The 18430-nt window shown below is 38.6% G+C and overlaps 1 protein-coding gene across 1 annotated transcript in view; it reads left to right on the top strand.

The window, feature by feature from the left end:
- GLIS3 (GLIS family zinc finger 3) overlaps window positions 1-18430 on the top strand; it is a 535482-nt gene that overhangs the window by 440737 nt on the left and 76315 nt on the right. Inside the window, exon 8 of the mRNA XM_077475027.1 lies at window positions 18014-18188. Within this exon, the coding sequence (XP_077331153.1) occupies window positions 18014-18188 (175 nt within the window). The remainder of the gene's footprint in view (window positions 1-18013; window positions 18189-18430) is intronic.

Raw genomic sequence — 18430 nt, 5'->3', positions numbered from 1 at the left:
GAGTTAATCCTGAATGAGGGCCCTAAACAGGGCCCTGACATATGTGTTTATGTTTGTATGTGTGTCTTGGGAGGGGTCTTAACAATTTTTAGGTAATTTTATTTAACTATAGTTTTTAAACACCTTTCTCTTTTACACTTAACTTCATAGCTATCGCAAGGGGACTAACATGCCCCCTATGCAATACCATAGTGCAGGTGACAGGTTCCCCTTAAGGAGACCGCAGGGGTCTATTAAACCCCTAATGTCACTCATGTACGCCATCAAGTTTTATTAGATTATTCCCTGGCCACTGTGACCAGGGTATGACAACACCGAAACCTGAAATGATGACATTCTTATCTTTTCTGGCTTTATTCACTGTATGGATTATCATCCACTCTCTCTGCCCAGGGGATGATTGGGAAGCTGTAACTACTTCCAGTTATGGATATTTTATACATAGTTACATTGGTCTAGCTTAGACCTATGCAATTCTACATATACCATACCTGGCCGATCACCCTGGAAGCTGGAAATATGAGAAGTAGACAACGCTACTGCAATCACCTAAACGCTTCCAAGTCCCACATCACCCTGCTGCATTCTGAACATGAGAGAATGCCCACTCGACACAGTCACCATTCAGAGAATGCTTTGTATTTTTTGAATGAAGGTAAAACTGTCTGATTGGATGAGGTGGGGTAGTGACATCACATTCTCCACTTTGTCCACTCAGAGAACACTTTGCATTATCTGAATGGTGTCCGCACCAAGCAGCCAACCTTCTGTGTTCAAAATGCTTCAGAGCAACTGCTCAGCATGGGACCTGGAAGTTAGTGGAGATCACTGGAATAGTGGTTTCTACTTCAGCAATTTCAATTTTCCAGGGGCATCTGCTAGGTATGGTAGTTGCATAGTTACATTGATCCATGCTGGATCAACATACCTTTGTAAAAAATATCCCAGACCTGGAATTCTTTCATTTTCAAAGTTAACAACACAGGCACTGTTTTTTCTAAGACCCCTTTCACGCTGGGTCGTTTTGCAGGCGCCTGCAAACCAACCTGAAACCGCCGCTTCTGTCTCTCCAGTGTGAAAGCCCGAGGGCTTTCGCACTGGAATGGTGCGCTTGCAGGACGGGAAAAAAACTCCTGCAAGCAGCATCTTTGGAGCAGTGTATACACCGCTCCTTCACCGCTCCTGCCTATTGTAATCAGTGGGATGGCGCACGGCTATACCGCCGGCAAATTGCCACTGCAGCGGAGCTTTGTGGGTGGTTTTAACCCCTTTTCGGACGCTAGCGGGGGTTAAAACTGCCCCACTAGTGGCCGAATAGCGCCGCTAAAATGACGGTGAAGCGGTGCTAAAAATAGTGCAGTTTTACCTTCGATGCCACTCCTGCCCCAGTGTGAAAGGGGCCTTATTGTTTTTTTTGTTTTTTTTTAATAGATCTTGCAGCTTGCCTTCCCTCTAATGTAAACACATGGTAGGCTTTTCTAAGCTGTTAAAATCTGACTGACAACAGACTCTAGAATCTTTGTTGTGATCTTTGCAAAGGAACTTCTCATTAAAAGCAAATAGAGATGTCAGGTTTGGCTTGTTTAAAAAGTTTACAAACAGTTTTATTGAGAAAATTGTACAGTACAAATACAGAAATGCCATTGCTAGATATACAGACAAATGATTCAGCCATACAAAGAGATGAAGAAAGGAGATAACAGCTAAATGTGCAGTTAACCACCTGAAGTGTTAGAGAAACAAACAGCGGACACATTTTTCACAAAACAGTAAAGAGCAATAAGTAAACAATTGGGAACAGTGACTCTACAAAAGGTGTCAGTTGGTAAATCAAGAATTTCACTCAGTTTGATACTTAGGAAGGGAGTCATGAATAAGGTGGCAAAATGCTTAATTTAGTTATTTAGGTTATTTCTATGATGATTGTAAAGTAATGTCACGTACCAAGAAGATTTCCAGTTTGACATTTTACTAGTTGGGATGTTTTATTTCAAGATTCCTATATAATATAATTTACAAGTGTTACAATAGACTTTTAACACACAACTGACATTAAGTTTATTTAGTTTAATCTGCAATAGTAAGATAAATTTGCTAATAGGATGTATATAAAGGATCATACACTATACATGTATAAATTGGGATAATGATGACACTCAGACGATGAAGGCAATGTGCCATCACCAGTTCACTCAGCTCTTCTCAGTGGGCATTGCTTTCTCTGTTTCTCTTTCTGTGGCCAAGCCAAACAACCACAGTTATGGCAGGAAAATGGAAAAGCATGTGTGAACTGGTACATACTCTTAATTTCTAAAACAACCCTGGCACAGTGACTATTTGAAGCAAGGGTCTAGCACTATTCTTCTAATCCTACTACTCAGCGCTCCATAGGAGTGCTTTGTAGCAGGGACAGTAAACACAACTTTTCCACATTGGGTTGGGTTTACAGAGGATAGGATGTGAAGTTAGGGCACTTTAGGCCAGTACAAAGGCAATGTTCCTTTTGCAGTGATAGGTCCCTGCTATATTGACATTTTGCTGGATTACTGCAGTATAATACATATGATAAGCTAGGTTAGACTACATAAACTAAAAAGTATAAGGTGCAAAACCAAAACACTTCCATCCAAACTGTAAAACAAATGCTCTGGAATTTAAAGCGGCGTTCCACCCTAAATTGGAACTTCTGCTCATCAGAACCCTCCCCCCCCCCCGGTGTCACAGTTGGCACCTTTCAGGGGGGAGGGGGTCTTAGACAGGTATCTGCACCCACTTCCGGGCATAGACTCCCACGGGAGTGGACTCCCTCTTTAAGGTAGATATTGGAGGAGAAGCTTAATTTGTAGCTAAAACTTGTTTCTCTTCGATAGAATGAAGAATGGGTAAAACCCCTGTCAAGAGAAATCCTCACTGGAAGATTTACTTTTACTCTTGTTAATAATGGTCCTCAGGACAAGTGAAGGGTGGAAATCTTTCCAGTGAGGATATATTTAGCTAGTGATATTTTTAAGGATACTTATCAGACGGGTGGTCCGGGGGCAGAATAACAGGCAGCTGGGCCACGGATTTACAGCCCCCTGGCCACCCCCCACCATGCTAACAATACAACCAGACAAGGCTGTACACAGGCAGAGTCTGAGAGGGGGCATATTCACCCACTGAGCACAATAGGCCCGCACCACACCTGTATGCAACACATATGATTGTAGTGTGGCAGTGCAGCATTACAGGTTAAATCAAGAGGTGAAGAGGCAATATAACATCTCCTTGCTGTCCTTAAAATGCCTCTGAAATGTTGCTTGAATGCAGGTCGCTCTTCAGAGGGTAGCACAGGACACCACAGGTGTTAAAGAGCCCTTAGGGAGACATGAAAACTGCCAATGCTGACTTACTATTCTACAAATGCTAGTTACCTTACTATCATGCTGGCCTCCACGGTTTCAGTACTTTAGTAAAATCCATAAGTATGCAGATTAAGAATTCTGACTTTACACCATGTTTCCTGATCGGTGTGCTTATTCTGCATTAGTGACTCAAAGCACTGCAGCATTATACCCAGGAAACTAGTATTTTTAGAAGTACTGTAGGTTTGCATATCTTTCAGAAAAGGTTTGCTTACCCTTTGTGTGCATTTGTGATTTTTTGTTTTTAGCTTAAATTTATTTTCCTGAAGCTTTTTTAAACGTCATTATCAAAAAACGTCTTGATGAGATGTCTTTGATCTGTCAAAGGTTTTACATGAGAATCTTTATATTTTCACAAATTCAGCGCAACATGTCATAAAAGCATAAAAGGTAGGAATTGCTAATGCGAAAGTGCTCATATCAATAGGTGGGCGGAAGTAACTGCTGGGATGAGAGCAATCATCTCACGTTTCACCCTGCTTTGTACTATGTTTAGGGACTTTTCAATGTGGTAGCACTTACAGTGAGAATGGTAAATATGTTTGATCTATGGCAGAATACTTCACTATACTATCTACAATTTTTTAGAAATTGGAAACATCTGTGCAAAGTAATTTGTACTTTCTCATTTTAAAAGTAGAAGACAATGACGAAGCAATTAGAGCAGCCAATTAACCTGTGGTATGGGAGCTTAACTAGTTCTGAGTACAGCACTTGTAATCTACTAAATGCTTATCCCCAATGCTTCATAACACTGCTACAGAATCCTTTTTAATGACTGCAGTGGGAATAATACAATTAGGGAAGGACCTAATCTGCGGAGTTTTATTGTGGAAATTAGTAGGTACAGTCAAATAATACTTCCAGGGCATTATTTTATATATACCAATGTTGTGTGATAAAGTTTGGTATGTTTAAAGGCCAGTAAACCTCAACTACAAGTCACTGCATATAAAAAAAAAGCTATTAATACCAGTCACAAATATGTACACAGAAGTAGCTTTACTATACTGAAGATCATATACTTCACACTATTTACTAAATAAAATAAACAAGAGCAGGGATAAATCATGAAAGTATAATTCGATGTCAGACCCACATGCATGTGTATACATTTGCTTGCATGCATAATCTTGATATATGAACCTATGTAGCTGATTTTATACTGATATTCAATTTATATGGTGTGGTCTTATTTTGCTGTGCTTAGTAAATATCCAAATTATATTTCTTTTTTTGCTTTCAGTTCCTATAAGATGCACCACAAAATTTGCTTGCCAAACTATTTAAAAAAAGCTAGACTAGAGATACTGTGTGTTTGTGTGTGTGTGTATGTGTATGTGTGTATATATATATATATATATATATATATATATATATATATATATATATATATATATATATATATATATATATATATATAATATTAAATATACAGGGGTGACAGCTTTCAAATTACTTTCAGTACAGGTTCCATTTAAAAAACTCCGGTCTACTTAGAAAGCAGAATATTATTTTAAAATCATTAACCTTAACGGATTAGAACTTTTACTAGAAAAGTCTACAATTTCTGGGGAAATTGTGTGAAGTGTTCTTGCCTCCACCTACTGGAGTGGCTTGAGTAACTGTTGTGTGGTTGGAGTGGCTGGAGTAACTGTGAAAAGTGTTAAAAAGCTTAATATTTTAAAAAGTATAAATAGTAGTAAAAAAGTTGAAGTCGTCCCATCATTATTTGAAATAGTTGAATTTTTTTTTTCAAAAATGATTTTTTCTAAACAATTTTTTTTTCAAAAATAATTTTTTCTAAACAATTTTTTTTTCAAAAATTATTTTTTTCATGGGGTGGTCATAATGTTTTGGCTGATAATGGGGTGGTCATACATTTTTTGGCTGATCATGTTGTGGACATAATGTTTTGGCTGATCATGGGGGTCATAATGTTTTGGCTGATCATGGGGGTCATAATGTTTTGGCTGATCATGGGGGGGGACATAATGTTTTGGCTTTTCATGGGGTGGTCATAATGTTTTGGCTGATAATGGGTTGGTCATACATTTTTTTGGCTGATCATGTTGTGGACATAATGTTTTGGCTGATCATGGGGGTCATAATGTTTTGGCTGATCATGGGGGGACATAATGTTTTGGTTGATCATGGGGGGTCATAATGTTTTGGCTGATCATGGGGTTGTCAGCTTTTGTTACCTCCCACTCTAGTTTTAAACATTTCGCCATTCGTTCCTATGGGACAAATTTCACCGCAAAAACAACGATATTTCGCGAACCATACGACGAAACATTCCACAAAGTAATAGCACACCAATCGGGAATAATCCGCACGTTTCGGTTTATTACTGTTTATGTAGTATAAAAGCTGTGGGAGGAACTCCAAGACACAGATAGATCCCTGTGAGGGGTGTCTTGGGGTCCAGAAGTGGCCATTATCCATATCGCTATTTATAAATCTTACAATAATTATATTACGGACTTTATTATACAAATTCTAAGAGACTTACTCTTGTTCGAGTCCCTTTATGACTATGAATATTAGATACTTGGGAATACTACTTTATTCTTTATTGTGGATTATTTGTTTATATGCTATATTGTGCTGAGAAAACCCTGTCACTACATTATACTGTGTTATGTTACTTTTAAAAAAAAGCTGTGGGAGGAGTTAGGGTGGTAAATTAGGCTATAATAATAATAATATATATGTGAGATAACAGTAAGTGGTCTTGCTATGCAAGAACACTTAATAATAACAACCCTGCCTTCCGACCAGGATTTGAATCCCTGACAGCTTATGATGCTACCTGTATTCATAAACAGGTTGGCAAAGATTGGAAAGTAGTTCTGGATAGCCACACTCCAAAAAAGCCTTTTATAAAAAAAAAAAAAATCCAAAATGCTTGTCACAGCAGAACAAGAATACTGATGCGTTTCGCACTACACACAGTGCTTAGTCATTGAGCTATGACAAAGCACTGTGTGTAGTGCGAAATGCGTCAGTATTCTTGTTCTGCTGTGACATGCATTTTGGATTTTGTGTGTTTTTTAAATAAAAGGCTTTGTTGGAGTGCGGCTGTCCAGAACTCCTTTCCATTCATTGCTACATGCATTGTCGCCACCTGTGGCTTCTTTAGCTAGGAGGAGAGTCTTGTTATTGAACTATCCTCTTGTAGCGGTGACATCCCCTTCCCTAGATTGGCAAAGATGGAATAAAATGTTTCAGGTCCTTAAAGATGAGTTGTATACCCCAAATATACCCCAAAATGCCTAAGCATTTGATTACACAAAGTATCAAATTGCTGGACAGTGGACCTATTTACCACTATTTGAACAGGAATGCTCTGCTCGCATAACTCACACTCACCAATAATAGGTGCCTGGATATAACCTTAGTTTATAACCTTTATTAGTTTATTAGTCGCCAAATGGGCATCCTTTTCTATATCTGGTGGACCAAAGCTGAGAACATTTGGTACAACGTTTTTACTATAATTACCATGTTACTAGGACATACAAGTCAGCCAAATGCAAGCCTGGCATTGCTCAACATAAAACCTCCAGAACTTAAAGTGGAACTAACTAAATTAAATCTGAGCACCACAAACCAAAAAATCTATTTATTCATGTTTAATATTCAAAGCAAACTCACCCATCCATCCCTGTCTCTATGCTTTATTTTGCTCAGAAATTACTTTGAAAAACAACCCCTACCATTTCTGGTTATGGCCATCTTGAGTAAGAGCAGATGATTCACGTAAAATGTCATTCCTGGAACCCATCTGCCCTTAGCTCAGGCATACATGCAGGAGGGTGTGCTTAGCTGAGAAAACCCCTCCTCCCCTCCTGAAGACTGCTGGAATGTATAACATAATTTGCCTAGGCCTGGAAACCAGAAAGTAACGTAAGGAATGTAAACAAAAAGTTTAAGCACTTCAGCCCCAGAAGATTTGACCCCCTTCCTGACCAGAGCATTTTTTGTGATTCTGCACTGCGTCGCTTTAGCTGTCAATTGCGCAGCCCTGCGATGTTGTACCCAAACACAATTGACATCCTTTTTTCCACACAAATAGAGCTTTCTTTTGGTGGTATTTGATCACCTCTGCAGTTTTTATTTCTTGTACTATAAACAAAAAAAGAGCAACAATTCTGAAAAAAAGCTATATTTTTTACTTTTTGCTATAATAAATATGCCCCAAAAATATATTTAAAAAAACTAATTTCTTTTTTAGTTTAGGCCAATATGTATTCTTCTACATATTTTTGGTAAAGAAATCGCAATAAGCGTATATTGATTGGTTTGCACAAAAGTTATAGCGTCTACAAAATAGGGGATATATTTATGACATTTTTATTATTATTATTATTTTTTTTTAGTAGTAATGGCGGCAAACTGCGATTTTTATCATGACTGTGACATTATGGCGGACACATTGGGACACTTTTGAGACCATTTTGGGACCATTGTCATTTATACAGCGATCAGTGCTATACAAATGCACTGATTACTGTGTAAATGACAGTGGCAGAGAAAGGGGTTAAACACTAGGGGGCGATCAAGAGGTTAAGTGTGTCCTAGGGAGGTGTTCTAACTGTAGGGGGAGGGGTTACCACTGACATGACAGCGATCACTACTCCCGATGACAGGGATCAGTGGATCTCTCTCATGCCACAAGGCAGAACAGGAAAATGACTCGTTTGCAAAGGCATCCCCCGTTCTGCCTTTCCACACCGCAATCGCGGGCTGCCGGCGAACATTGAGTTGCCGGGACCCGCGGTCACGCTACCACGGTAAGCGACAGGTGCGCGCACGCACCTGATAGGCGGCAAATTCAAAGGGACATACAGGTACGCCTATTTGCCTGCCTGTCCCATTCTACTGATGTACATCTGTGTGCGGTGGTCGGCAAGTGCTTAAAACAAGTAAATATGATATACTTTCTTATATATTTACTAATGCTAGCAGTATAAAGAATAACAATATTTAATGTTGATTGAGAGAGTGACGTTCCACTTTAATAACTTTTAGTTAAAACTGATAATGCTTGTCCTTTACGGCAGTAAAAGAGTATTGGTAAAACCTGGAAAAGTAGGACTCTTGATATAGCCGAAACTAGACCCAAAGGTACTCAACTAATGCTGCATCAGGAAACCGAAGCTAAACATTCTGATTGCTTGCAGCCAAGGACAGTAAATTTTCTTCCACCTGGTTTTAATACCGACCTTCTTCATCTGTAGACACTCTGGTGGTATGATTATGTCAGATTTTTGCATCTCAAATTGGTACATTATTTTGCATAGAAATTTGGCGTTTTATAAAGTAGGCCTGTAATTCTTAGGAATAACACACTTAAATCTGTCCAAACAATAGTCTAGTAGACATCCCGGGTATGATAATGTTTGAAACACGGAATTATAAATTATAATATAATAAATATATAACTATAAATAATTATAAACTTAATAATATAATAATAATAAAATTAATTTCCTCCTGATTCTCTATCGCTCAATTCTGCAATTGTTCTAATTTACTATCGTTGTTTTCTAGCTGGTCTAAAACCACTTTTGATGTAAAGGAACACTTTTTGGTTGCCATGGACAAAAAAAGTTTCCAGGCTGAAAGAACAGTACATATAATATAAAAGTGCATGCAGGGCACTGGACAAAGCACTAGGCACAAAAGGGATGCGAAATGATTTGATACAGTAATGTAATCTGTAGGATTACAGTGTACTGTATGTGTTATGTTTTGTGTACTTTTTGAATTTGCCACCCGGCTCCGCCCCCTATGTGCCGCGATGCAACCGTATATGCTATGATGTTGTATGAAGAAAACAGCGTATGTACAAGTATTTATATTCAGAACCTGTGTTCTAAACCCCTTATCATGGAGCCTTATACACTGTCTAGTGTTTCTGCGCACTAGCAGTACATTTCCCCACTGTGCATAATTTACTGATGCGTTTTAAAAATAAAGGTCTCTTACAGTCTAATTTTTTCTAATTTTTTTGTTGTTTAGCATGTTTTCCATGATTTTTTCAGATTTACAAAAGAAAACTTGTAATTGGCACAGCTAAGAGGAAATATACTGTGTTTTTTTCTCTTTTACATCTAATATCTCTGATTTTCCGTATTTAGCTGTAATAACCGTTACTCGTTTTTCTGAAGCTACTGTATTTTTTGCAGCTTTCAATTTATGTTTGATTGCCCTTATGCATTGTGTAGCTTGTCTATGGAGACTATCTTTCTTACCTTACAACCCCATTATCCTCCACATTTTAAGAGAGAAGCATATTGTCAACATTCAGCATGTTGTTTAGCTGAAATCATGAAACAAAAGGTGGACAGAAGTCACAACTGAAATTCCACAGCAAACTTTTTTTAAATATTATTTGGTTATGTCCTCTCTGCATTTTTTTTAAATTGACACTTCACATTTAATGAATTACTCCTGGAACACTTATATGGAAGGTTACCAATCGATTCTGCTGACTTTTCAGGCAACATGTGGGCGAGATGTGCAATGACGTGTTATGCCCATAACTAATACAGAAAAGACTAGTTATAAGTGCATTGGTTTGAAAACTAGGTATATCGTGAATTTTTGTTATTTGTTTTTCTGAATATATCTATGTAAATGTTTTCTAGGAGATTCATGAAATTCATTAATCGTGATTGCCTAGGTTTGCTATTCAGCAAATCAGACAGGACCTACATATATCCTTAAGGATTAAAATGTGATAACTCAGCAATGCTTTTAATTAGTTAAATTAGTAGAAATTACATTCATTCATTACATTATTCTAAATTTGAAGCAAACCCTCTATATATTTTCAGAATATACTAGCAGCTAATCTCTTTTTACACAAATTTTATTAAAGTGGTAGTAAACTTGTCAAAATAAAAACTATTTAACCAATATTACAATCTACATATGTATTGGGAATAAAATGGGCACTAATGCCCCGTACACATGATCGGATTTTTTTTCCCGGATGTTTATTTCCAATAAATGTTGGATGTGAGTTTGTTGGCTGAAAGTCCAACTGTGTGTATGCTCCATCGAACATTTGTTGTCGGGCTTTCCACCAACAAATGTTGGATAGCAGGTTCTCAAATTCTCCACCAACAAAATTTTGTCGTCAGAATTTCCGATCGTGTGTGCACAAGTCCGACGCACAAAAGTTCACACATGCTCGGAATCAAGCAGAAGGAGCCGCATTGGCTATTGAACTTCCTTTTTCTCGGCTTGTCATACGTCTTGCACATCACCACGTTCCCGCTTTCTTAATTGTTGGCCAACATTTGTGTGACTGTGTGTATACAAGATAAGTTGGAGCCAACATCCTTGAAACAAAAATCCATGGTTTTGTTGTTGGAAAGTTCGTTCGTGTGTACGGGGCATAAGAGTAAGCCCAAAAATCGTTCTTACTGTAAAAAGACTGTATATTTCGAAATACTGCTGCTCTGTCATAGCCGTCACCATATCAACTGTGCTCTTCTGTGTCTGTATTCTGATTTACTTTTGGACGCATTTCATTTTCCTCTCCGTAATCCTGTGCATGCGCACTAATTGCAGTATTCAAGCCTCTTCTTAGTTTCCGGTTACAATGGAGACTATCCTGTTACTGGCATCACAGGATGTCGGGGGGTTGACATCGACAATAGGAAATGACACAGCCCCAGCATAGACACTCCATTTTTCCGGTAGGGTCTCTGCTTGCCGGAAAATTTGGACAAACGGTGCATGCGCAGGCTACGTCAAAAGCCACAATTATACAGAAATCTCACAAGGAAGGCAGGTAAGGAGGCATTCTTCTAAAGCAAATGATTATAAAAACTGCAACTGTCCACATAAAGAAAACTCATCAGAATGGGTATACAACCGCATTAAACAGTTCCCAAATATGAAAGCTCGACTCTAGCCAAAACCTTTTTTTCTTGTTTGAAATAGTCAGGGTATAATGTTCTTGTTACAGAGATGTTTCTGTTTTACACAGGGTTGTCTCTTTTCTTCTGGTTTTATATGATATCCATACCATGCATAAATACATAGAGCACAGGGCTCGGGCGTGCCTAATACATAGAGTACAAGGCTCAGGAGTGCCCAATACACAGAGTACAAGGCTCAGGAGTGCACAACACACATAGTACAGTGCTCAGGAGTGCATAATGCAAAGACTGCAGGGCTCTGGATTACATAATACATAAGGTGAATAGTTCAGGAGGGCATAATGCAAAGAGTGCAGAGGTCAGAAGTAGATAACACACAGGACAGTGTACAACTAAAAATCCCCCTTATCACCAGCCCAAATGACTTCCAGTAAAGAGCCCCCCTCCCCCAAATATCCCCCCAGTACAAATCCCCCTCTCACAGTATACCTCCCACACTTCTGTGAAAGCCATTCACCAGATACAATGCAGTGCAGAGTGAGGGGAAGGCCTTTCCTTGACTAAATCTTATTAGCAGAGCAGGGAATCCACTGAAGCTGAAAAAAGTTAAAAACAAAAAAATTTGAGCAATAGTAGCCTCAGGATCCAGGGCACCCTGCATGCCCATGGTGTTAATGCAACGCACCATGCACGTTACATGTTACATGTCATTGTATAGGCACCCCAATGTACTAAAGGAATGGAAGGCACCTCAAGGCATAGTAATGCACTAATGTGATGTGTGTTGTCAAACACAGTGAATGCCCATCTTTTAGGTTCATTGTACTTCATTGACCACCAATTTAAATGAATAGTTGGCCTTAATGAAACACAAGTTAACAGGCCAAATAGATTTTGTTTTTAGTTTATGGGATTTTTGGTTTTAGTTTATGGGATCTAAGTGTTTAGTGTTAGGGATAAGTTAACTACGTATAGGTTAATTTTCAAGGTTTGGTGTTTTTTCAATGTGGAGGGGAAGGTTAATGTGTTTGTAAAGTCAAAACGTTTTTCAGTTTTGGATAGAGTGGGGAAGGGTCAGAATGGTCAGAACTCCTGTTGGGTTGTTATTGTCTGGGTTTCCAATACAGATTTGCTCACTTCTTGTCCTGTTGACAATGGTTTTGCCAGACAGGAAGTGAAGGTGTTAGTCTTTTGATTGGTCAAAGTATCAAATGACAGAGCCTAATTAGGTGGTAGGGGCATTAGTGTGTGCCTGCTGCATTAATTTGACACTGTTTTATTGCTGGGTCAACCTTTTAATCAGTTAAGGTGTTTCTCTGTCTCTTTGGGTCTTCTTGGTGGTCATGTAAAACATACAACCCTCCTTCTCTTCGCCTCTTCAGTGGACAATCTTCAATACTGCAAAGAAAGTTGCTGACATAAAAATATCAGTCCTACTTTCTTTAGTATTGTACTGTGAGCCAAAGCCAACACAGGGGCCATCCCCGGAAGTTGTGTCCATGACTGACTGGGCTCACAGGAAGTGGAGCAATTGATGCTGGTTGTCATTCATCCTGGAATAGGACTGGTAGCAGGGCACAGAAACTGTGAGTATGTGGAGGAAACCTGATAGAGAGGAGGTAAGTATTGCAGTGAAAATTCTATTTTTTTATTTTCAAAAGGCCAGGGCAATCTTCAACCAAAACGTAAACTGCCTAACATGCAGGACTGATGTAAAGACTTACTATAGATGCTCCAATTTGTAATGTCGCCGTTCATTCTACTTTAGATCTGCTTAAACACTGTATCATGAGTGCATATCTTAGGCTCTGTTCACACCTAGGTGTTTTGTTTTCAGTGCAGGGATATGCAATCAGCGGACCTCCAGCTGTTGCAAAACTACAAGTCCCATCATGCCTCTGCCTCTGAGTGTCATGCTTGTGGCTGTCAGAGTCTTGCAATGCCTCATGGGACTTGTAGTTCTGCAACAGCTGGAGGTCCGCTAATTGCATATCCCTTCCTTAGTGCATAGTAGTTGTTGGTAGATCTAAGGAAGGTTGTACAATCAGATTGTAAAGTGTATGGCCAGGGAATCTTGCAATCATTTTGATCCTTGGTCACTAAAGCTTTTGGTTAAAAGAATTATAAATGGTTAATAGCTGTGTATATGTATACAGTTTACCTATCGGTGGTTGTGTGTATTAGGCTCCATTCACACCTGAGCATATGGATTTACTGGCATTTTTCGGGCATTTTTTTAAGCTTTTTTTTACAGCTTATTACAAGCTTTTTAAAAGCAGTTTAGAAGTGTAGTAGAAGTGTTTTACAGTTTTAGGCGCCTTTGTTTAGCCAAAAGAAAGAACTAGGGGGAGGAGAGAGAGAGACGAAATTAGAGGTGAAAAGCTGCTATTTGAGCATTTTATAAGCGTTTTTCTGCTCAAGTCAGATGTTTCTATTGAAGTCTATGGGGCCAAAAATACTTGTAATCCGCTAAAAAGAAGCTCATGTACTTTTTTAAGCATATGTGAACAGGGGCCAACACTGAAGAAGTGGCTGCACTCCAAGATCCATCAAAAGTGTTACAGACAGTTCAAATGGTAGATGCGTTTCACACACTTACAGGTGCGCTTATTCATTCATTATCATTGTGAACAGGGGTCATTGAAATTAATAGGATTTTGCTTGTTGGACATTTTGAAGCTTCAGGGTTGAGCATTTTACAAGCTGAAAAACGCTCAGCTGTGAACAGGGCCTTAGGTAAAATTGTACTTATATTCTGTATGACATCTTGTTAGTCATACATTTAAAAATACAGCAGTTTAGCTGAACACATTGTAAAAATTGATTTTTTTGATGTTAAATGTATAAAACAACATACCGGCTTACATGAATGTCAGTGAAATCTATAAATATAAATGTTTGGCTGGGAATTCCTGGAAACAGAACAATTTCTTATTTAAGGATATACTACTACCTATTACACACAAATAAACTGGGGCATTTCAAGTGTTATTTTCAAAATTGCTTACTTTCATTGGAGCCCCATCACTTCATTGCCAAAAAATTACACTTGAGCCACATCTATAAGGATGAGTAAGCTGGAAAGCCAGATGTTAAAGTATACTTCCCTAGAGAAAAAATAAAGAAAACTAGTCTCAGTTCTTGAAACTGCAATTTCTATTACTCCATGGAAAAAGAAGTTGCTGTTAATATACTTAGATGTCTAGATGATTAACACTCCTAGGACTTCTACTAAAACGTAAATTGAGACATCAAGCACACATTCAATTTTTACCAAATTCTACTTTTACAGCAAACACTATAGAAACACTCGGGTTGATTTACTAAAACTGGAGAGTGGAAAACCTGGTGCAGCTCTGCATAGAAAACCAATCAGCTTCCATAATTGTTCAAATAAGCGTTGACAAAAAACCTGGAAGCTGATTTTTGAGTTTTAGTAAATCAAACCCACTGTCGCAATACTTAAATCCTTATAAAAGGTGTTTTGATAAAAAGAAGCTTATTGCACTACTTGTTATGTTTTTTTTTTGTTTTTTTTTACATTCATTTTTAAGACTTTGTAAACAATGAAGCCTATCTTCTTATCAGGAATAGGGATGAACAAACAGAGCAATGGTTAGCTTGATGTTCACCGAAGGCCATGGGAAATCCTCAAATGCTGAACATAGCCAAACCTCAAAAGTGCGTGAGTAGTTTGCCACTGCAATAGGGAGACATGTACCAGTGCAAAAATAATAATAATAATAATTCAGTGAAGAGCCATTTAAGGAGGCTTGTAAGCATTTAAAATACACATTTCCTTTAAATAACATGTTTGGGAACTGCCTTAAATTAGAACTAAAGGCAAAACATTAAATTTTGGATAGAGTAAGGAATATTGTATTTATAACCCCTGTCAGGTTTTTTTTTTAAATCAGTGCCCCATTTGGAAGATTTCCTTTAAAGTGGTTGCAAAGGTTGAAGGTTTTTTACCTTCATACATTTTATGTATGAAGGTAAAAAACCTTTGGTGTGCATCTGCCCCCTCAGCCTCCCCTTTACTTGCCCAAGCCTGATCCTGATCTAGCGATGACCACAAGAGCTTTCCAGAGTCTCTCCCTCCTCATTGGCTGAGTCCTGCTACTGTCAATCATAGCCAGTGAGGAGGGAGTAGGGGGGTGGGTCGAGTCGTATGCTGTGTGTCTTATAAACAGACAGTGTCGGTTTCATGAGCGTGCAAACACAAGTGCCCCCAGAGCAAGCAGCTTGCTCTAGGGACAGTGGGCAGGAGGGAGGAGCCAGGACCCCCAGCGGGGAACCGGAGAAGAAGAGGATCAAGGTTGCTCTGTGCAAAACCATTGTCACCAAGGTCACCAGAACTAGTGTCCCCATTAGAAGATATCACCTGTATTCCTGCTCTGGTAACAACCCAAAATTTACACATGAAGTTGTGCCACAGTTCAATGTATGCTAACAAAAGTCACATTTAGAAAAATAAAACTATTGCCGTTAAATGATAGCTCCCGGCTGGCTTCCTTCTGTTTATAAGAAAACTATATAGGGTCCCCTCAAAATTCATACCAGACCTTTATCCACTAGATGAGTATGGGGGTTCCCCAAGTTTCATAATAGATCCTTATCTCTATGCATGCAGCTTGGTTAGCCAGAAAAATTGCAGTAGAAGTATCAATGGGAGAGGATTTGTTGGCACAGATTGTCAGGCTAATCGCTTATCGTAACTGAAGCAGGATCTAGATTGCTGGGTGATGTGAATAATGTTTTTACATCGGGGGGAAACTTAAAAGAAAGAAATAAACAAAGGACTTTTGTTCTTTTGTGCAGTTTTTATTTTTACTTTTTAATTATTTAAGTTTTTGGTAAATGCAACAAGGAGTACTATTTACCCATTACTGATTGATCTTGGAGGGATGGACAGATATCTGGTGGCCCCCACAGCCACCAGGCTAGGGATGTAGGAATGAAGCCCTTATCCTCATCAACATGGTGCCTTGCAGGGGGGAGTGGGTACTTTGCGCAAGGGTACCCTCCCAATGTTGAGGGTAAATGGCCTGGCATGATTTGGGAGGACGTGTTTTGCCCCCCTCCCCACCTTTCCTGGGGGCCAGCCAGGCTGCATATCTGAATAATGGTCTGGTATGGATTTTGAAGGGATTTGCGTGGGGTTTCCCTCAAAATCTGTATGAGACTCTTATCCAGGTTGAGGGTCTACTATAAGTTTTGAGGGGAACCACATACCTTTATTTTGTAGCGTCTCTCTCAAATCCAAATCAGTCTTATTATTCTGACAGTGGGGACTCCCCCTACTACCTCACCAGAAAACAAAGATTAATGCTGCAACCAGTCGTTGCAAGCGCTGATCAAATGCTAGCTTTCCAGAAGGCCCGTTCAAGAGAAGTCACTAGACCAGTTTCTGCTGAACAGACAGCGGTACACACATATTGAAAGTCGGCCGGTTCCTGCTGAACCGGAAACTTTTGGTATATATATATACCCAGCTTAACACTTGCAAGTGTGGGTGACAAAATACAATGTAACAATGTATTGTTTCATTGTATTTGCTATTTCATTCTTGTGTAGGTCAAAGTTGTTAAGTAATTAATATTGACCTCTAGCTAACCCTAATCAGCTCCAATTAATGCCTTTCTTCCTTTTTATCTTTAGCTATTATTTTCCAGATGTTTTATTTTTTTTCTCATTTGCAACATAGAAACATAAAAGAGTGATGGCAGAAAAACACCAAGTGGTCTATCGAGTCTGCCCCATTTTTGTACACTGAGCAAAATTATAAACGCAACACTTTTGTGTTTGCCCCTATTTATCATGAGCTGAACTTAGAGATCTATGACTTTTTCTATGTACACAAAAGGCTTATTTCCCTCAAATATTGTTCACAAATCTGTCTAAACCAGAAAGCGTTAAAGATTTGCAGATCAAACCAGCCCAGCTTTTAGGCAGAGTAGAGGTTACTGAAAACTGTTGGTTGATGGGGAGTACCCCCATTTTAGTACAAACATAGTTATACATCAGACCTAGCACAAGGGTAGAATCATATACTAAAGTGAACCATACTACTAGTGTGGACCCATATGGGCTAATTTACTAGGGGTAAATAGGTTGTTTATTTTCCAAAGGGAATTTTTTCTTAGATTTGTAAACGTGGGGAAAATTCACTTTGCAAAAAAATACTCAATCATGTGCAGGAAAAAAATTAAAAAAGCTATATTTTTGCTTGCACATGATTGCACCCTATTTATTAAGCTAAGGAACAATTCCCTTGTGAACTGAAGAGCCTATTTGCCTTTAAAAAATTCACTCCATAGAGTCTGATAATAAAATATTTTTTTCTGAGATCATTAAATAAGTAGATAAAAAAAATGTAGTAACAATATATAGCAATTACTATACGTATACAAACACACATATGTAATATGTAAACATAGTATACAGTATTCATTTATGTTAAATAGTCCTGCTTAAAAGACTGAGCTGTGATGCTCCAGTTCAGTGGATTTATTTTTTTTCAAGATAGGTAAATATTTTAGTCCTTCTATTACTCTGTATTTATTGACTCAAGCAAGAGCGTTAAAATCGCTTTTCCTTTCAGTATTATTTTCCCTCATTCTGACTGCCTAAATGTTGTTCACTTGTCGAATACCGAGCAAAACCATAAGCATTTTTGTATGTAATTTGTTTTCTCTTTTGTAGCTGCCCTGTTCTCCAGTTCTCATTCAAGTAGAAGTGGAACTGCTGGTGGGAACGTTCATCAGTCTCAGCCTCTTGCTTCCAGCCATCCTTCTCCAGGGAGTAACTTGCAGTCCAGTCCTCATAACCCCTCACCCCAGCTACCTCCTCTCACACCTATGGAAACAGGCTCTGACAGGTATGGGTGCTTGAACCATGGCTTCATGTATATTCAGAATGTTGACTGTTTTTAAGAACTCTAATAAACGTATACATTGTGAGCTGCTATGTGAAACACATGAACGTCACATTTATTTTAAATGGGCAATGAGCTGATTTTACCTTAACACACTCTCATGTAAATGTGTGACAATATTATATAGAACAAATAGGTGTAGCACTTAAATAATTATAATCAAACCTATATGATCATCATGAAAA

This window comes from Lithobates pipiens, unplaced genomic scaffold (genome assembly GCF_037356315.1).
Source record: "Lithobates pipiens isolate NorthernLeopardFrog02 unplaced genomic scaffold, aLitPip1_a1.2 Scaffold_13, whole genome shotgun sequence".
NCBI lineage: Eukaryota > Metazoa > Chordata > Amphibia > Anura > Ranidae > Lithobates > Lithobates pipiens.
Note: the sequence above shows the minus strand (reverse complement) of the source record. Positions and strands in the feature narration are given on the sequence as shown.